The sequence below is a fragment of the Panicum virgatum genome, chromosome 4N (assembly GCF_016808335.1).
Source record: "Panicum virgatum strain AP13 chromosome 4N, P.virgatum_v5, whole genome shotgun sequence".
NCBI classification, from domain to species: domain Eukaryota; kingdom Viridiplantae; phylum Streptophyta; class Magnoliopsida; order Poales; family Poaceae; genus Panicum; species Panicum virgatum.
In genome coordinates, this window is record NC_053148.1 from 38,631,409 (window position 1) to 38,653,518 (window position 22,110).

General features: G+C 46.3%; 1 protein-coding gene across 1 annotated transcript; it reads left to right on the forward strand.

Annotated features, from left to right (window-relative positions):
• Nucleotides 1-13,740: 13,740 nt before the first annotated feature.
• On the forward strand, nt 13,741-17,034 carry LOC120670967. Its single transcript, XM_039951157.1, has 7 exons — nt 13,741-13,895; nt 14,010-14,109; nt 15,266-15,617; nt 15,705-16,164; nt 16,242-16,285; nt 16,375-16,661; nt 16,999-17,034. The coding sequence occupies exons 1-6, from the start codon at nt 13,862-13,864 to the stop codon at nt 16,420-16,422; spliced, it is 1,038 nt and encodes a 345-aa protein (XP_039807091.1). The 5' UTR covers nt 13,741-13,861; the 3' UTR covers nt 16,423-16,661; nt 16,999-17,034.
• The last annotated feature ends 5,076 nt before the right edge of the window (nt 17,035-22,110 follow it).

A 22,110-nucleotide genomic window follows, 5' to 3' on the forward strand; every position in this document is an offset into this window, starting at 1 on the left:
TTAGGGGCCTAATGCTTTCACACAATATTTAAACTAAAACATATTATCTAAATGTACAAATAATATGGTTCTTCTAGTGTGAACCCTCATCCTAAAAGAGTTTTGCAACCTATAGTCAATCCTAACTTGAATTACTCTAAGAAAGTAAAGTCACACAAGTTGCAAGAATGAAATGTGGAAATGTAAAGAGAGGATGAGAGTAAGCAAACTCTGAACATGAAGTTTTATCCCGTGGTATCGGTAGGCACTAAGTCACCTCTAGTCCACGTTATTGAAGAACTCTATCGAGAGTATTGCTTCTTGGTCACCAAGTCTCTTTCGGGACTCTTCTTGACTCGCCACTAAGTCTTGCCAAGTCACCACGGTCACCTTGATCCCGCTTTTCAATAGAAATTTCTCCACGAAGGATGAGGGTCTCCACGTTCAACGCACAACATGATCCAAGCCGCTTCACACCAAATCGGAGGGTTGTAGACTTGTCAGTGAGACACCAAGGCTCTAAGGGGCCAGCGCACCAAGATACAATGTTGGTTCACTCTAGACCCACGGCACAAGGCAGAGCACCTTGCTCACTCACTCAAGAGCTAATCTAGCACTTACACTCTCAAAGCTTGTGGTAAACCTAAGAATTTGATCAAGTAACTCTTTAGTTGGCTCGAAGAACTTCTCTAGTATGGGTGTGACTTCTATGGACTTCAACAAGCTTCAAATGGCCAGGGTGAGGTATATATAGCCCTCCAACTTGAGCAAACCATTTGTAGTCGTTGTTCATTTTCTGCATAGAGCATCAGTTAAGCTGATGCTTAGGGTATCGGTTTAATCGGTCACTCTAAACTTAGAAGTAGTTGTTGAGTCTTGTAACACGCTCTGCTGCTGACATAGCAAACCACCGATTAAACCGGTGCATTGCACCGATGCCCATCGGTTCATCCGATCTGAAGACTTTGGCTCCTGCTTAGCGACATACTCTCTGGACAATACTTTGGTGATTACTCCGACGCTACCATCAGTTAAACCGGTGGTACTGAATTTTCTTCTCTCAGCTTCCAAACGCACAGTGGATTGCTCCGGTACTAAGGAGTCGGGTAAACTGATGCAGGGTCATCAGTTTAACCAGTGGTTGTCGGTTTAATCGGTCTCTTTGAGTTTTTTCTCCGTGTTTTGCTTTGCTTGGGCTTTTAACTTCGTCCTTGGAACCTAGAAGGATTCACTTAACAAACTCGTAGTCCCATTGGTGCTTTAACATTCGATCACCAAAATCACTCGAAATAGCCTAAATGAGGCCGTGTTTGTTACAGTAGTAGTATGAATCTGAAAAAATTGAAACAGCCTACGCTTTTAAACTGAATGAATGTAAGTTATTTGGATCCAGGGGCTAAACTTTAGACCATATCACATCAAAGAAAATCTTAGTATCTATTAGTATTAAATGAAGTCTAATTACAAAACTAACTGCAGAACCCCAGGGATAAATTGCGAGATGAATTTAATGAGGTATACTAATTCATGATTAGCGGATGGTTACATTAGTATTACTGTAGCAAATTATAGATTAATTTGGCTCATTAGATTCGTCTTGCGAATTAACACCCATATGTGCAAAATATTTTATAAGCAGATTTGATTTGATTTCTAAATGGTAAGATTTCTTTTAGGCCCTGTTTAGTTCCCACCCCATAAACCCCGTAAACGCAAAAGAAACATTTCATCGAATGTTTCGACACATGCATGGAGTACTAAATGGAGTCTATTTACAAAATTTTTTGCATAGATGGGCTGTAAATCGCGAGACGAATCTAATGAGCCTACTTAATCCATGATTTGCAGCAGTGGTGCTACAGTAACAGTCCGCTAATTATTAATTAATTATGGATTAATTAGGATCATTAGATTCGTCTCGCGATTTACAACCCATCTGTGTAAAAAGTTTTGTAAATAGACTTCATTTAGTACTTCAAATTTGTAAGATTTCATCGTAATTTTTTTTTACAAAATATCTAAACACGGTCTTAATGTGACAAGGGCTAAAAAGAAGTCTCTAGAATAAGGTCATAAAAAATTCGCATATCTTAAATAAAGTGTTATCACGCGTCCGCCCGCAGCAAGACGTCATAACGCGCAACAATCAGAGTATAACGATGCCAACGTTACTGAATTTACTTTATCTGATTAGCATCGTCAGCGTTGTCACGTCCTAACCACAGGAAATTACCATGATTATTGTAGGGTCATCAGCCTCATCCTCCCATGGTGAACACTGACAGATACGTACGTGTGAAGCGTGATGAACTTGCCCGTTTGACCTCAACACATGACGTATGCATCGTTTGACGATTCCTATCCGGAAATTCCCAGCTGCGTTCGTGCACGCGGTTCGTTGACTTCTTGGTTTCCTTTCCCCACTATTTTGCTACATGTTCACCTGCGCAGCCCCCAAACCGCTAAGAAATTAAACAAAGCTGAGCTTCCTTTTTCTTTACGAACTGCCGGGATACTTTTTTTTATATATTTTCTACTGGATCAAAAACTGACAATAAATGGCATGTTCTAAGATCATCGCAAAACAAAATATTCCAGGACTTCAAAAGAACTGCAAGAATAGCATCGGTAATTGATGAAATGAATACAAAAGACACGAACACCCGTACGTGCCGGTTGGGTGGATTTCACCACATCAAATCTAACCAGCGGGACGCTCATTCATTTTCATACTTGTTGGAACAATTTGTTTCTCGCTTTCCTTTCCCCCGAATTGGAGTAAAAATACTTGTACAAACATGAGATGAAGGAGACTATGAGAGTGGAGCATGAAGCAGCAGTCGTACCCTTGTAGCTTTGCTAGGGAAGCGACCCGGGTCCGGACCGGCGATGCTTCTGACTGGTGGTGACCGATTGATCATTTTTTGAACAAAGTTAGGAGCTCTACCGTTAAATTAAAATAAAAAAATTATATACAAGAAACACTAGCCTGATCAGAAGCTAAAAGAAGGATTTTGATAGACTAGCCAATCCACGCAACGCGATTAAATATAAACACGACACACTATTAAAAATTATGGTTGCCGTGAAAGTAAAGCTGTCAGCAGCTCCGATTTTCCATAGCAGTCCACTTACGAACTGCTGATGGAGACTGGCTTCGCGGCGAAGCAACAGCCAACTGGTCGAGCTGGGTTTTCGTTTGCTGCGTCTTCTCTACAAAAGTCAAGCTGATACCGCGCGGGTTTTGCACAATCATGCTGTCCCTTTGACTTTGACCTGAGCTCGGCTGACTACCGTAGGGTGCATGTGGCGACACACCGTGCGTAATCCTGGAGAAATCCCCCTCACGTGTTGAGGGAGCATCGTCAAGCATCGGAGCATGCACGGGAAGCTCCTGAGATTCTTCCCCTGGGACGATAGGCGCGAATACTAGCTAGGAATCACTAGTGCTATTACGAGACGGGACGTCACAGATGTAGGGGTTGGTAATGGGTCATGGCCCAGTAGTCTCTTCACAGCCCAACAAAATTCTTAAATTTTTTAGTTCAAAATTGTATAAGATTAGAGCCCAATTCTTTTAAGGTCCGGTCCTTAAATTTTCTAGTTCAAAATGTTGCCCTTCACCACCCCTACACAGATGCCGCGGCGACGTTGTTGCTATGTGGGCTCAATCTCTATTCTTCTTCCTCACGCACCGTACCGATGAATGGAGTTCGGGAAGCGGGGCTGCTGGTGGCTTCCGGGCTTCCGGGCTCATAAAATGGAGGGAGAGGTGGTAGGGAGGCCTAGCAGCGGTGGTGGGTTGACGGAGCGGCGCGACGAGACAGCGGAATCCGCCGGCTGTTAGTGGTCGGGAAGACAACCGGTGGGTCAGGTACTGGGCGGGGGAGCAGCATCTCGACGTCAGTGGCAGGTTGCAGGGTGGCGTCTCCAGCAGCAGCCACCATCGGAGACGAGGAAGGCTGATGGTGGTGGGGGAGTGGGCTGTCATGGGCTTCAGTGAGGCGGCGGGGCGTGGGCTGTCATGGGCTTCTACGAGGCGATAGCACGCGGTCGCGCGTGTTGCTACGAACAGCAATGGGGGATCGAGCGATTTTTTTTATATTTAAAAAAAATCAAAATTTCAAAAATATATGTCTGTTTCGAAAAATTTCGAAAATATACCCCGGTCACCCGCCCAAGGGGCGACAGGACATGTTTGTAATTTTTTTTCTTCTAATTTGTAAATAGGTCCCTGGCCGGGGGCGTGTGGGTGCAAGGGGGCTCGTCGCCCCCCCCCCCCCCCCCCGGGCGACAGGGGGGCCCGTCGCCCCCCCTGGGCGACCGGCTCCTGCCCCCTTATATAAGCCCTTGACCCCCATTCCCTCCTCATTTGAGCCCAAAAATCCCATCAAAAATCCAGAAAAAAAGAGAGGGGTGAGAAGAAGGGAAGCGGCGAAGCCCTGCCGGATTACGCACTTGTGATCTGCAGGTTAGTACATTTAGCTTATATATTTTTTCATTGGTATTGTACAGTAATTTAATTTAATTAGTGCTATAGTAGAACCATTTAAGTAGGAGTTTAATGATACTTTAGTTACGTAGTAGTAAATTAGTTTAGAAAATTAGTAGTATGCGTTTATTATTACAATTGCAGTACTATTAGAGACGTGTTTATAAATTAATTACGATTTAGAATAGAATTTCGCATATGCAGTATAGAATTTGAGTGCCATCACATAGTTATGAATACTTATATGTTGTAGTTGAAATCCATACTTAGTTTTTACGAATTATTGGATAAGGTAGTGAAGTAAAGAGTATAACTCGATAAGTATTCTGTGATATACAGATATATCGAGCAAGATACAGTTTCAAGTATTTTTTGGTGACTACAATATTTTGTATGGGCCAAATGAAGTAAACATTTCTGCCTTTAAGTGCACATCTAGCACCATAGATAAACCTCTGGAGAGGAGTTTTAGTTCCATATATAAGTGGCTGCAACGTGGGTTCCGTGTTGATTCGGAGACACATGTGATGACCGTCCAGTCTCTTGTTAATTGGGAGGTAGAAAGTGATTTATGGGAATTGATGATGATACACAGCACTGATGACTGGCAGAAGTACATGTAAGCAGCCCTAGAGCGTGGGTGGCCTCTGCCATTCTTGTTCAAACCCGGGAGAAGACACAAAATGAAATCCAACATAGTGCTGATCAAGCAACTCCGAGTATTCGAAGAGAGACCAACTATGTTGAGCAAGATGAGTCAGAAGAGATAGAGAACCAAAACATCGGACCACAGGGTCTTGCTGATAAGGGAGTGAGGATACATAGCATTGTTGACGAGATGGAGGCAGAAGACCAAACCGCAATAGAGATGGAAGAATATGAGGGCTCATCTGATGACGAGCAATACTCATTGCCAAAAGAGTGGAAGGAGCATGGTTTTGGTAATCATGTCGCAGAAGACGTACGAAATCAGAAGTGAGAGTACAGAGGGAATGGGGTAGTGCAAGGTGCAACATATCCAAACATTGAAGCCGTAAAAGTTGCTGTGAGACTATGGGCAATATCATTGAAACGAGAATTTAGAGTCGTAAAGTCTGGCAGTAAAGAATATGAGGTGAAGTGTGTGAATGATGGATGTCCATGGCGAGTACATGCATTCAAGGGAAAATGGAAGTCGAACTGGAAATGTTCCATTGTGACAGAGCACACTTGTTTGCTGTCAGAAGTTCTTCCCTCGCATCGCAATATATCATGCGACTTTGTTGCAAAGCAAATATATGGATTGATTATGGACAACCTAAATTATGAGCCAAAAATGATTATTCGACACATTAAGCAGACTTACCAGTACACCATTAGTTATTTAAAGGCATGGCAGTCTAAACAAAAGGTGTTCGAGATGCGGTTCGGCACATACGAGGCATCATATGATAACCTACCTCGTATGTTATCCCAAATTGCTGCTAGAAATCCTGGAAGCTTTTATGACACATACCTCGTACCAGCCGTGACTAGGGCGCAAAGCATTCTGCAACGAACATTCTTTTGCCTAGGTGCCTGTGTTAGGGCATTTCAGTGTTGTCTTCCGGTGATCTGCATTGATAGCACATTTCTGACTGGAAGGTATAAAGGTCAGATACTCACCGCAATCGGGGTAGATTGCAACAACCAAATAGTTCCGCTCGCATTTGCATTTGTTGAGAATGAGAACTTAGACAGTTGGTATTGGTTCCTTGAACGAGTGAAGGTTCATGTTGTTGTTGCACGTCCAGATGTGTGACTTATTAGTGATAGGCATGCATGTCTGCTACAATCAATACTGAAATTGCAACGTGGAACTGCGACAACGCCTCCATTGTGGCCTGATGTCCAAAATAGGTGGTGCATTAGGCATATGGGTGCAAACTTCTATGACCACTTCAAGAACAAGGATCTTAAGAACATGTTTAAGAGGTTGTGCACCCAAAATCAATATAGAAAATTCAATGCATTATGGCAGATACTTGATCAGTTGACTGCAGAGCAAGTGAAGGTAAGGGCATCAGGAACAAGCACGAGTCAGGCTGCAGAGGCTAGGGATTCAATTGAGAAACCATTTTCACACTGCATTCGAGGTGCACCTAAGGAGAAATGATCATTCTTTTATGACACCAACAGAATACGGTATGATATTCAGACAACGAACCATGCAGAGTGTTTCAATATGGTTATGCGTTCTTGTCGTGCCTTTCCTCTTGTGTGAATTATTGAGTTCATCATGTATGGGTGCATGAAGTATTTCAGAGAGCGTTACATGGCTGCAAGCATAGACATCAGCAACCCCCAAATTCAGTTTTGCACAAGAGTGACACAATATATGCAACAGAAGATTGAAAAGGCCAAACTGCACCGCGTCGTATCGACAGGTGCAATGGAGTATAGATTTGAGGTTCTATGCAAGGATAGAACTGGTTGTGGTATCTGTAGAGATAGGGTGGTATATGAGAGTTTGATTACAGTAGATGGCAAAGCCTTCTGCTTCTGCATGAAGCCTAAGTTGTTGCATTTGCCATGCTCGCATCTCATTGCGGCATGTGCAGAGTCTGGGTTGCAGCCAGGAGTATTTGTTTCACCTTACTTCAGCAAGGAAGTAGCTGTATCCACCTGGGGACATGAGGTATACGGGATTGGAATAGTGGGACCTTTCATTCAGGATAATGAGGATAAGATGTTTATTCTTGATCCAGCCACTAAGAAAGGCAAATGCCGTCGTCAGACACGTCGTATTCGGAATGGTATGGACGAGTCCGAAGCAAGCAAGGCACAAAAGTGTTGCAGCCAATGTGGAGCATTGGGTCACAACTACAAGAAGTGTCCTCAGAATGCACTTCACGATGCTGCTGACGTCGGTCCTTCCGGAAATCCCAGAGATGGAGCACCTCCTATGTTCAGACGACCATCGGCGAGAATTGCTCGTGGAAGGCACTCGGTGTCATGATCCACCAGTGTGCAGTTTGTACCTATATACTAATCGTGCGTCCACTTTGTATCGAACCTATCTGTAATATGTAGTAATCGTGCGTCCAGTTTGTATGGAATATATCTGTAATGTATAAATATCGTGCGTCCAGTTTGTATCGAACCTATCTGTAATATGTAGTAATCGAGCGTCCAGTTTGTATCGAACCTATCTGTAATGTATAAATATCGTGCGTCCAGTTTGTATGGAACATATATGTACATATGTGTTCTCATATATTTTTGAATGTAGGTATGGAGATGGACTCCTTACTAGACCCAGTTATCGACTCGAGCCACAGGTATTTCTTTGCAGTAGTTGAGCACCGAGCCCTAGAGGTGCTACATCCTCGTCCACCTAGGGAGGCGATCTCTATACACCACGATTGGGTTGACAGGTATGTAATGAAATATTATTGTTTATCACTTATGTATTCGTCGGTATTCCTTTGTTTCGACAATTTTGTTTATTTCAGGTTACGTGAGTCCGGTCTACTGACTCTGGGCCGTCTTGTCGAGGGTGGGCCTATTCAGCTCGACCGATCCCTCCTGACGGCGCTCGTTGACAGATGGAGGCCGGAGACACACACGTTCCACCTCCCGTGTGGGGAGATGACTCCTACGCTGCAGGATGTGGTCTACCTCCTCAGCCTCCCTATCGTCGGGGAGGCTGTAGGTCCGCGTGTGGTGACGGCCTCGTGGAAGGATGACATGGAGGCCCGTTTTGCCCTGGTTGACCACGTGGAAGAAGCAGGTCCGATCAACCCGCACCCGCGAGCAGCAGGTCCTTGAAGACCTGGTTCCTACAGTTTACAGTATGTATTTATTGCATATTTAAGTTTAATTGTTACAATTCACATGTTGTATTTTCAGTTGAAACCAATAATCTTAATTGTTTATGCAGCCTATCCTGTTGGCTACGGATGCCAACGAGTACAGTGTGAGCAGATCGCTAGAGGCGTACCTACTTTGGTTGTTTGGTTACATCATGTTCAACAACACTCATGGCAACTCGGTCGATAGGATTCTCCTTCCGTATGCACGGGAGATTGCGGATGGGGACGAGGACGTACCGCCCTACAGCTGGGGTGAGGCGGTACTTGCAGCCACTTACCGTGAACTCTGCGATGGCTACATGAAGACACATATGAACGCTATCCTGGTGGGGTGCCCACTACTACTCCAACTTTGGTCGTACGAGAGGCTAGCCGTTGGTCGGCCCATCGTCAGCCACGAGCCTTACCACGAGGCCATGTACGGCGACGAGGAGGACGACAGGCCCGCTATGGGAACTCTCAGGATCTGGCGTCAGGTACGTTCGCAACAAATCTAATTTTGTTATTCATTGTTATACGATGCATTAGCGCACTTTTAATTTTACTTATTCGGACTGCAGAGGTCCTGGGCACATGCGCAGGTTAGACGCGCATATCCTGAGTTTGTTTCGGAGCTTGACATGCTGACGCCCGAGGACGTTGTCTGGGAGCCTTACAGCCCAGAGGCTGTGGCTACCCGTGCACCAGCAGGCCTGTCTTCGCACTGCTCCGCGAATACGCGCCTGTGGCTTACTACAGCCGTCCTGGTTTACGACATCGCGATTGAGGCATATTGCCCCTGGAGAGTCAGGAGACAGTTTGGGCAGCGCCAGGAGTTTCCGATGCCCACCGCGTTGGAGCGTGTCAGTCGCCAAGACCACAGGTAATTATGAATGAACATGGCTCATACATTCGTGTTGAATCTAACGATTCTTTGCGGTCCACTTTTGTAGGTTGTCAAGGAGTGGCTTGCCGTGCTCTGATGATTGGCTCACCAAGATGCAGCCGTGGGTGAACCAATGGGAACAGGCAGACAAGCACTTGGTCCATCCAACAGGACCACACACAGACAGCTCCTTTAGGGCTTACCTCACCTGGTACTTACCCCGGACTCGGGCTCGTCTGGTTTATGTTGACACTCACCTGCAACCACACCAGGCGATGCCTCAAGATGGCTATGCCCGGCACCACGTGGAGGCACTAGCTGGCGTGGTGAGTCTCTTGATCATATTTGCATATATATATATATATATATATATATATATATATATATATATATATATATATATATATATATTAATATTCATAAGATAATTCATGTGTTTCTAACTGTTCCTTTACTGAATGGATGCAGTTTTGCCTTTGCAACATGATGCAGACGGATGCAGTTTTGCCTTTGCAACGTGATGCAGACGGACTGCTCGACTTACCTGACGAGGGTACGTGCCGGATCCCCAATGACCCAGTTTGAGCAGACAGAGGCATGGTCGAGGCAGCATGACCAGTTGCGTTAAGTACTGCACAACTTGGGAAGCCGTGTGCAGTACAAAGACAGCCACGGGTCGTCCCAGGCCTCGTCGTCGTTCCTGTGTCCGGTGACCGTGCACGGGCCGATGTCTCAGTACTACACAACTGCAGGTAACGTAGATATCTCTTTAAAATTAGATCAAGTGTTGCTACATATTTATTAATATCACAAACAGAATACGATCCAGCTACTGCGTTCGGCCATACTGGAATGTTTAGAGGGGCATCACCAGTTGGCGGACCGTATCCAGGGATGGTACCGGGTTCACAGATACCGGCCTACACAGGTTAGTTTATGTTTTGTATTTCGATTTCTACATGTCATGACAAAAGATACGAGCATACGCTAACATCCGTATTTTATACGTAGGATTCTACCCCGATGCGGGCGCCGGACCTTCTTTCTCCTTTCGACCTGGTACAAAACACTCTAAATACACTCACAAATTTACCACGCAACATATGTTGGTTTACGTTTATATTTTACGGAGGGTTTGTTTCGAGTACGTTCGTTCCAGATAACGAGGGCGTCACCTTAGACGAACTCGACAGCTTGACTCCAGACTCACCTGGCGCGCACGGTGACCCCGATGTCTTGGGGTATTCACAGCTAGGAGGAGCACCACTTGGGATCTCTCTGCAGCAGACACAACAGCCCCTTTTGCGTCCTGAGCGACAGGTGAGGTCTCCGGATCGTCACACCTACTCCGAGGGCCATGTCCGTGCCCAGCAGAGGGCTAAGAGGGTCCGACGCCCTAGGGGTGGTTAGATATATCCGATGTTTGTATCTCTGATGTTTATTTGTAATGAGATAGCTGTGAACCGCTTATTTGTACACTTCAATGTTCGTCTCTGATCACTCTCGTATTTTCCATTACATACGATAGATTGTATGTTTATGCTTCGATGCTCCATTAGCACTAACTATGATTCAAACTCGACATTATGTACATGTCCAGTGAATGCAAGTTAGGTACGAGATATACATACATGCATAATACAACATTAACAATACTTAATGCGAATACATCTTGAACCGATGAACATCATATGTTATAGATCATGGCATGAAATCATCTAGGTCGTCATCCCAGTTGACAGATGGTGGTGCTGCAGGTGGTGTAGTATGGCTCGACGAACCTCTTGCATTTCCCTTTCTCTCTTTTTTGGATCTACGTTCATGTACAGGGGGAGGAACATCATGTGTTGGAGGCCATGATTTGGGGGGGCATAAAGTCATCCATGTCGTCATCCCAGTTAACACAAGTTGGTGCTTGAGGTGCTGCAGCATGACTTGACGAACCTCTTCCCTTACCCTTTCTCTCTTTTCTGGATCTAGGTTCATGTACAGGGGAAGGAACATCATGTGTTGGAGGCCATGGTTTGGGGGGCATGAAGTCATCCATGTCGTCATCCAAGTTAACACAACTTGGTGCTTGAGGTGCTGTAGCATGACTTGACGAACCTCCGGTCATCTGATCTTGTGGAGGCTAAGTACTATCACCCGAAGATCTTCTCCACCTCTTTCGCCTAGTTTGCGGCATAAGTTCACCGAAGATACATACCAATTTACGGAAATTTGGTATCGATTTGTTAATCAACTCCGTGTCCTCGGGGTAATCCTAGCATATAATTAAACAACAATGTTACTGTTTCATACATATGGATTCCAAATGACGGACGAGATTAGAACTGAATGAGAGTTACCTTAATGTGCATCTCATACACATCTGGCCGCATCCATATCTTACAAGAACTTTGTAAGAATCCAATGATATTAGGATGATTCGCTAGTTCACATACTCTCATGTATATCTTCCGACGTTCTAGCAGGTGTCCCTTTACATCTTGCGTTGTAATACCTCGAAATAATGTGAAATCTTTAAACTCTACTACTTTGGACAACACCATCTCTATCGTACCATCCGCTAACGGATCCAACTTCTTACTGATAACAAGATAGGTCATGATATCAAGTATTATACTAGATTTTTCTTCGGTCCATGAAAATGCTCCACAATTGGAGGCAGTCATTGTCTTATGCTGCAATATCAATAAGATACTGTCATAATTCTATTCTAATTCATAATTAATTTAAAAACAAGTCTGTAATAGTACTGAAATTGTAATACTAAACGAGTGTTCTAAACCACCAAATCAAATTCAGCTAATCCGCTAATTAAATTAAATTGTTATACAATATCAATGGATTCATACAGAAGTTACCGGTAGATCACAAGTGCGCAATTCGGCAGAGCTTCGCCGCTTTTCTTCTCCTCACCCCCTCTCTTTTTTTTAAATTTTTGGTGAAATTTTTGGGCTCAAATGAGATGAGAATGGAGGCCAGACCTTATATAGGGTGGGAGACCCCCTGTCGCCCGTGGAGAGGCCCTGTCGCCCGGGGGGGCGACAGGCCCCCTCTCTCTCCACACACCCCCGGCCAGGGACCTCTTTGCAAATTCAAAAAAAATTAGATTAAGGTTCTGTCGCCCGTTGCTTGGGCGACAGGACCCCTGTCGCCCCTGGGGCGGGCGACCGGAGGTCATTTTCGAAATTTTTCAAAACGGACATATATTTTTGATTTTTTTTTAAATATAAAAAAGAAAAAGACACACGGATCGACTGAAGAATACATCGGAGAACAGGCGGAGGGCAACCGAAGAAACCTGTTTTTTTCTTTTTAACGCAAATAGCACAAGCACATTGCTCAGGTATAGGTGCAATCGCGAATCAAAGACCTGCTAAGCTAAACCCAAGTTGATTATAACGAACAAATGCAGAAATGTGTACGATCACGATCAACAACAAAGCAGGCCCGTAGCAGTCGTGTGTGCATACGGTCTTTTACGGCAAGGCCCGTAGATAAAAAGGCCGAGCATACGTGGGCTAACGGCCCATCGCAAACATCCCTAACTACCATTCGTTGGTCCAAGCGGGCCCACGGCCCCTTAAACGCCTCGCCAACCTTCCCTGCGGCCCACCCCGCAACGCCATTAACGCGCGCGCACCACCGCACAATTCGAATTTCCAAACTCCGCCGCCGACCGACACGACACGAGTTCACCAAACCGGTGGTAACCGGTCCGGTTTGACCGGTAACCGGTCATCGGTCCGGCCCGGTTCCGGTTTGGTCCGGTACCCAACCGGCCAAAATTCAAAATTTAAATTTAAATTCAAAAAATGAAAAATTATCAAAAAATTCCTAAAAATACTTCAAGGTGCAATGAATCTAATAGTGTCAAATTTTCTCAAAAATTCGTTCATTTAGTATAGTTTGCGGGGATTTAAAGTTAAATCAAAAAAGAAAAAAGAAAAAATAGGCTGGCCCATTAAAGCCCACCGGTCAAACCGGCCGGTAAACCGATCAAACCGGTCGGTAAACCGGTAAAACCGGCCGGTAAACCGGTTGCACGGGAGCTATTGAATTTGAATTTGAATTCAAACCGGTCAAACCGACCGGTAAACCGGTAAAACCGGCCGGTAAACCGGTCGCAACCGGTTGCACGAGATTTTTTGAATTTATTTGAATTTGAATTTGAATTCAACCGGTTTCCACCGGTTACCGGTCAAACCGGTCCGGTAAACCGCTACCGGAGGGCGGCGGTTTGACCGGACCAGTCGGTTCGGTTAACCCTACTTCTCCTCGCCAACGGCTGGCCGCCCTCCCCTCTTTTCCCGCCCCGCGCCTCGCGATTCAAACGGCGCCGCGGGTGGGCGGGCCCCGCGCAGCACACCCCCCGCTCCCCGTCGCCCTCGAACGGCCAGCCCGCGGAGCTCGTGCGGCCCTCGCTCACTGACAGGCGCGCCCGCAAACCGACGGGGCCCGCACGCCGGCGTCATAGCTACCCCTCTGGGCCCCGCGGGTACGCTGCGGCCTGCGGGGAGCCGTTTATTTATACGCTCTCTCTTCCGCCCACGACGAAATACGGAAACAGAAATCCTCAGACCTCGGTCTCGAAGGTTCCATCTCGCGTCGCCGGTTTCCTCGCCTCCCGCGGTGGTCGAGCGCGAGCGCGAGCGCGAGCGCGAGCGCGCGGCAGGGTTTTCGAGAATGGCCACTTCCGGCGATCAATCGGCTGGCGGCGGTACGTGGGGTTCGTGTTTTTTTTAAAAAAAAAAATTGTGCTTGGTTCCTGTGGATTTTGAGGCGAAATGCGTGTGCGTCGATGCGTGGTGATTTTGTTTCGTATTCTGTGTAGGGTCCGCGGCGAGGGCGTCGAGGCTGCGCTACCCGCTGCGGTCGGCGAGCAGGGGGAAGGCGGCGGCGGATGCGCCTCCCACCATCTCCGCGCCGAGAAGGTGCCGGGCTTGTTTCACCTCATTGCTTTTTTATTTTTTTCTTCCATTTCACATTTCGCGGTGGGGGATTGGGGCAGTCGGGATATTTCATCTGTCAACCATGATTCTTATGTGCGGTTTGAATCTGTTATGTAGTTCCGAAACTAGTAGTAACTCTGTTGTGCAGGACTAGGACACACATGCACACACCTATTTTGAGTTGCGTGCAACGGTTACTGAGATGTGATTATCCAGATGGCACTATTTAACTTAAGGTTTGCTCATTGTTGGGAAGTCTAAAAGTGCCAGGATGTATTTTTACAATTATGCTCATAACCTTCGGTTCCGTAGTGCTCGAATAGTGGGTGAAATCTCTGCAGATGCCTTTGCCACACCTACTTAATTCAGAAAGAAACTGAGGATCATTAGTAGCCAGCATGAGACGATATATATATATATATATATATATATATATATATATATATATATATATATATATATATATATATATATATATATATATATATATATATATATAGTGGTAATGATGCATTTGTTGACATGTGAAAGGTTGTAGGTGCGATTCCTGTTCAGGAATGTTATGGAGAAAAAAAAAATCAACTGTGGCAATATAATATCGGCAGTAAAGCAAGCCTGATCACTATGACTGATTACTTAAAAGAACTAAAAGTAGTTTAAAAGAGACAGGTCCATTCCTGTAGTTTCAGCTGCCTAATTGAGATCGGCTGAATGTGATCTTTCACTCCCACAGTCCCACTTGCCATATTGTGTATATCCTATTTGTAAGCTCAACTGCCCATACCGTGCTGATTTTGAAATGGTAGTACTGTGCTGTTTCTTCGTGGGTCTTATTTTGATATATAGTACATTTTAGGTATTGTAGGTCCTAGTTAGTCCCACATTGTTTGGTTCAGGAGCATTTACTACGCTGAGCTATCAATATTTGAAACAGTGTTTCTGGGAAGATAATTGGTCAATCTTCAAGAGTAGATGTTCAGGACATCTCTTCGAAACTAAGCATCCAATTGTTTGGTGTTATGTCATTCTACCTATAATTGTCTAGAATTTTCGCTGGGTACCTCTCAACTTCCAACTTAACATGTATATGTACTAGCATTGCTCTAACAAAGCATTTTTCATCTGATTCCTTATATAGGGCAAAACCACCTTCAGATGTCAGCAAGAGCATGTGTCTTGACCTTTCTGTGAAGGATAAATCAGCCAAACCTCCACGGAGGCACTCAATACAAACTAAGCCAGGAGCTAGCCCAAGGCCAACTCCTTCTGCAACTGTTACTCCAGTATCCGGGATTCGGTCAAGGAGATCAAACAGCCAGGGGAGGTTTGATACTCCTACATCAGAAGTGTCCATGTCCACCGCAAGGCGCAAGTTCAGCACGCTGTCCTCGATCTCGTACTGGATGACACAAATCAGGCTGGCAGAGGCTGCTTCCAAGCACTCAGTTGCCCTGGGCTTCTTTAAGCTTGCTCTAGAATCAGAATGTGAGGTGAGCATCTCTTCTTTACTTTGTTGTTTTTATCAGTTAACTCTGTTGCATAGATGATATTAGAATGGTTCATACTTTTCTTTACAGCCACTGGACCGGATGAGGGAAGAGCTCAAGTCATATGTTGCCCGGCATGGCCTAGTGGCAGAATTGGAAGAACCAGTAAAGGACATTCTTCAGGTTTATGATATCGTGGAGGATTTTGAGAAGCTCAAGATCTCTCCAGAGCCCTCACAGCAACAAATAAAGTCTGACAAGGCTGCTCGTACTGCCACCAATGTGTCACCCAATGGTAACCTGAAGCCAAGGTCACTGAACTCTGAGGCAACTGAAACTAAGGTAGCAGGGAAGAAAGAGAACATTCAGAAGGCGAAACCTGATGCAAGGGTCAGAGGCTCCTATAACAAGAATCCTGCCAAAAACACCGCTGCAAAGGAGGTGGTTCGCAAGAATGCCAGTAAGAAAACCAAGAAACAGGCCAAGGGTCAACAAGAAGTTAGCAATGGAGATAGTGAGGCTTCGGCCGCCCGTCCAGATCAAGAACCTGGTAAATCTCTTTTTTTTGTGGTGTAAGTGTGGCGTACGTGCAATATCCTGTTTACTGACAGTCTTTTTACTCTGCAGCTGATGTGGTGATGGAGATTGCACATGAGGATAAAGAGAACATGGTAAATATATGGCTACCGATTGAGATCAATTTTTATGAGAACAGCAGGCTGTTTTTTTACCATTGCTAATTGATTTCGTTTGACTGTAGGGGGATACTGAGATGCCTATGGATGATGGAATTCCCCAAGAAGCCTAGAAGAGCCCGACCGACTTCAGATTCAATCCTTTTTTATCACTGAAGATGAAGTACTAGTGTGTGGTTGCTTGCTTTAGTTCCCAGTGTTAATATGCTACCGGAGGTTGTCTCTGTGATTGCCGAACCTTGTCTTGGAGGGGTGGGAGTCTGTGCTTTGATGGGTGGTTGATTGCTTGCTTGCTTGTATTCCTAAATTAAGTTTGCCGCTTTGCATGTACTGGCTGTGCATCTGAATATGGGCCGTGTTTGGTTAGATGAAAAAATTTCCGCGCACGTTTTTCGAAAAGAGAATCTCGTACGCATGGAGTACTAAATGAAGTCTATTTGCAAAACCTTTTTAGGGACGGGTGTAACTTTTCGAGACGAATCTAATTATTGTAATTAATTGATGATTTGATACAGTGATGCTACAGTAACCATCCTCTAATCGCGCGGTTAAAGGCCTCATTAGATTCATCTCGAGATTTACACGGGGGTTGTGGAGGTGGTTTTGTAATTAGACTTCGTTTGATACTCTAAATTAGTGGTCAAAGCGTGCTACAGTAAAAACACGAAAAAAACCAAACACGGCCATAGTCGAGTCTATTTATTCGTGAGATGGAACTTCTGACAGAAAATCCTCTTCCTCCCTGGTGTCTCATGTCTGTGTCGTCAATTGCATTCTACGCAACGTGTGTCCACGTCGCATGCTGTACCGGGGCGGAGGCTTTTACTGTGCGATCATGTGGGTTTCCTTGGATCTTCCACGGAATCCTGAGCAGGGCACGCGGGATGTTTGGTTTACGATAACGAGACGCATTCCATTTCGCCAAGTCCATGTGCACTTGAGTGCTGATCTGCCTCGTTCGGAAAATGTTGATATTTCACAGGAAGCTGTAGTCCTAGATTGATCCTAATTATCCGTACGCCTTCTTCGCAAGAAGAAAGAGGGAGTTGATCTCTGATATTTGAATCCGACTACACGGCTGGAAGATGCTGACGCGGTGGACACCACGGCCTGTGGCCATCGCCTCACCTCACCTCACGCGAGGCCAAACGCGCACGCCGCGATCAGTTGCGACGTCACGGTCCGGCCAGGGGGGTGTGCACCTACCAGAGAATGGACTCGATAATTCATTGCGATGTATCTTTTCAAAAAAAAAATCATTGCGATGTGCATGATAGGCACTCGCACAGGAACTACAAGAATCCAACGAAAGCTGGTGCCCTGCCGCCGCGCAAGATGATGGAAGCAGACGCGGCACCCGGGCGGTGACGCGGAAGCGAACAAGGCAACTAGTTATGTGGAGAGCAGACCATGAGATTAAGCTAGTTCCCTTTTCTTTTCTTTTCCGAGGGGCTTGCAGGTGGGTCCCCGCATCCTGTTTTCCGCCGATGGGTTTTTGGTGCGCTAACTAAACCATCCAGAGAGTTTATTTCAAAGAAAAAAAAACCATCAGCAGGGATGCATGACAGCAGACGGCGTGACCGCATGATTGGTTGCAGAAAGGCATCGGTCTCATTAGCTAGATGCAGCTCCACATCAACATTAATACATCATCAATTCAGCGTTGCCGATCGATGTGATGAATTGTTTGGAACCGCGCCCGTTTCCTGGAGAGCAAATGAGCAATGGTGGGTGGCGCGGGGACCCGAATTATGAGCGCGGACGCAGACGAGAGGAACAGGCCATGCAGATGAAGCCCAAATCCTCCGCCTCACCATCCACCAACTCATGGCATCGTGCAGCGAGCCAGCGAGCTCTCTCCCCGTTTGCATGCGACTATGCGAGATCTGGAGCGCGCGTGCCCCCTCGTCTGCGGCGGCCGCGGGCTCCACGGCACGACAGCCCGGCCGGGGCCGGGCATCCGATGGAGGCGCAGGACGGCCGGGCCGTCCCACGTCCACGACGTCGCCGCCTACACGAGAGCAAAAAGGTTTTCGCCCATTCCCCCCAATGGACCGGAGCGGACCCAAGCCCAGCGTCCTGAAAGTTAGTTCGGTTACTAGAACCAGAACCGAATCGAACAAAAACTATTTTTTCTCGGTTCTTATCTATAAAAAAAATCATCGGTTTCTATTTTTTAAGAACCGAATATATATGAAAATCGAGGAACCGAACTTCTACGAAAATCGAGGAACCATCGATTGATGTCGTCCCTCCCTGCACGCGCTGTGGCCAGGCGTTCGCGACCGGAGGAGGTGCGCCCGGACTCGGCTGCTGCCGCCGCAGAAGCCCCAACCACCGCCGAAGCCCCACCCGCCGTCGCCGACGCCGAAGCCCCACCTGCAGCCGCCGCTAGCAGGACTGCGGGAGCCGGAAGCAGAAGCTGGTGCCGTGGTCGCGTGGAGGAGGTGGGGATCCGGCAGCGCAGACTCGAGCTCCTCGCCCTGGCCTCCTGCTCCTGCGAAGAGATGGAGAGGATTGGTGAGAGAGAGACGGAGAAATGGTGGCGAGCCCGCAGTGGCCGCTGGAGTCGCACTGCTGGGGCGGTGCCGCGGTGGCCGTGATGTAGACGCGGCCCGATCTTCCGAGAGGTAAGATAAATTCGATTGATGGAGTACGTGACATTGGCGATCCAAAGCCTGCAACCGTTACACCACCACTCCGCTGGTTATCAACCAAGCACAATTTGATTGACCTCGCCAAGAAGGCTTTTCCTGCAAGCGAATCGAAGAACACAAGCAAGAAGAGGTAAACACGCAATCTGATAATTGCAGATATGGATTAAGCGAATCACAAGAGGGGTTCCAGAACTCGATTCCAAAGGACTAATCGACGCAGTGGAGGAGATCAAGAACGGGGCCCTGGATCACTGTAAAAGGACTTGTCGCCACAGTTACAACGAATCAATCTCAGTTTCACAAGAAAAACTAGAACTAAACAAAACCCAAGTCTAAGCGGCGGCGGCTACTGAGTTTATGGAAGAACTAGAGCGACCTAGGGTTGCGGGCGACCAGGGGGACCCCCACAACATGGGCTGAAAGCCCGACATGGTACACGGGCCATTGGCCCAAAAGAGGTGGCTCAGCACCCTGACAGATTCTGGATGTTGACTTGTTTTGCAAATTTCCATCGACTCCAAATAGCTATGGACCTGAATCTGGTGGCGTTGGAAAGGTTATGAAATTATCTTTCAAACCATATAAAGTTCTCCTCAAACGGACTCCATATGTGGCAGTGGCGTCGTTTTTGGTGTAGACTGTTTCTGAAATCCGAGAAGAAAACGAAGTCCAAGTTGTAGACGAGTCGGACTTCAACGTGTACGTATCCGATGCAGCGATGTCCTCATCAGGCCGGCCGGCGGCGGCATCCGTGAGCGGCGTGGGGCGGTGATTGGCGTGGGGCGTGGGGGGTGTTGGCTCCGTGGCGGCTAGGGGATGAGGCATGGGGGGCATTGGGGGCATGGGGGGTCGGCAGCTAGGGTTAGGAACTGGGAAGGTTTGATGGGTTGGGCTGGGAAGGTTTGGTGGGCTGGGCTGAGATGTGTGAAAATGTTTGGGTTGGACTGTTGTTTGGGTTTTTCGGATAGTTTGGGTACCGTAATTTGAAACCCGAATTACCCATAATAATTTCGGGTACCGTGAGTTGAAACCCGAATTAGTGCTCGGGTTTTTTCAAGTTCGGGCTCAGATTTTTTGAGTTCGGGGTTCGGGTTTCGAATATTTTACCCAGCCAGCCATAGCTCTAAGAAAGCACTATCGATGTTAGGACAAGATGAGAGTCCCGCTCGTGTGAGTTTCAGGATGGTCGTCATCCCCGATGCATAACGAACACATGTGTTCCTTACCGAACCCACTCAACCTCTCCGTCGTCTTCCTCGCGGCCCCAAACAGCCGGTAAAGTCGTCGCCGAGCCGGCCGGTTGCTGCCGAATCCTGCGACCTCCCGGATCGGACCTGGTCCGCTGGGGCAACGAAGCAACGTTGCCAGCCCGAGTTTTTGACCCCAGCACAGCGCAGCACGGCACTCACCGGTAGGGATGAAAGCAGGAACGGGAAGATCCGTACCGACCGACACCCGACACTGTATAGATCCATACCGACCGACACTGTATCCCGTATATACCAATCATATATCGTATTTCCGAGAAAAAACGAAAACAAGAAAAAGTTACGGAAAAACAAACAAGAGTGGGATCGAATTCAAGTGATGCACTTTCCTGACCGCTTCCACAGATCCCGTATTAATACGGGAAATACCCGTCAGGAATCATGTTTATGTTTTCTTCTCAGACCCAACAAGCAAAGCTCCTAAATATTTTAGTCCGGCCCATCAACTGAGGAGCGTGGAACACATTCGTTGCTTGCCCCCCGCCTTTCGGTCCCATTTTATAGTGCACCAGCAGACACCTTTCTATGTCAGTTTCGCGAGGTGGTACTAAAGCTCCTGCGTTGCTAGCTTGCTGCCCCCTGGCTTGCTGGATTGCTGCCACCCTCCACGCAAGGGGCTAACTAAGGACGCGGCCCACGATGGCCCAAGCATTCTCGAAGTGACGAAGGAGCACAGAGGACAGAGCAGCAAGTTTCATCAACTTTATTTCTTTTCTTTTCTTTTCCTTTTTTATCTTCTTATACAATTCATTCCTTTTATTTTTTTTCATGTATAAGTTATACACGGTTGTAACTACTTTGTTGAGCTAAATGTTTGAAATAGTAACATGTGGTGGTGTTTTCGTTTTGAGTTTTCGATTCCCGATCGTAACTGGCTTATTTCTGATCGAATTATTTCGTTCCCGATATCCCGTAATATTGGTTTCGTATTTCCGTCCGGCGTTCCCGTTCCCGTTTCCATTCCCGACAAAAAAATATGACTGCAGGAATGATTAAAGGATTTTCTCGACCTTTTTCATCCCTAGCAATGCGGCAGTGCCTGCGCACACGCTCCAGGGCAGCAGCCTTGACCTTTGCGCAAAGGTGCCCCTGTCCGAGGAAAAAGAGAAGCAATGGCAAGCAGCAGCAGTGCCCAGTACTCGATCGATTTTGACCCGTCGCGTGGAAGCGAGACGCCAGTGCCGGGCCACCGTGCACGGCACCTGTCCAAGTCGAGGAAGAGTGGACGAGTGATCGATCAACGATGAGTCGTGGTCGTGCTTAAGGGGCCGTTTAGTTTCAAAAAAATTTTGGCAAAAATTTTTGGGTCGTTTGACTACTAATTAGAAGCATTAAATATAAATTAATTATAAAACTAATTACACGGATGGACGGGAAATCGCAAGACGAATCTATTAAGGCTAATTAATCTATCATTAGAGGTTGGTTACTGTAGCACCATATTGTCTAATCATTGCATAATTAGGTTCATTAGATTCGTCTCGCGATTTCATCCGGGGTTATGGAATGGGTTTTGTCAATTATTCATATTTAATACTCCAAATTAGTAGTCAAACATTACAAGTTACTGTAGTGCATGAAAATTTTTGGGAACTAAACAGGCTCTAAGAATGGATATGGATGGATGAACATTCAAATTATTCGAATTTGTATTCACTTAAAATGTTAATATGGCTATCCGTATTTGTATCCGATTTTAATATAGATGTCATATGGATGCATCCGAATCTGATGTTCAGAATTTTCTCTATCCGATTTCATATCCGTATTCGAAAAAATGTGGAATATCCGACCATATCCGTATCCAAAAAGTAAAAATAACTAGTGAAATTATTTTAAATTTATTTCTATATCAAATTATTTAATGATATACATC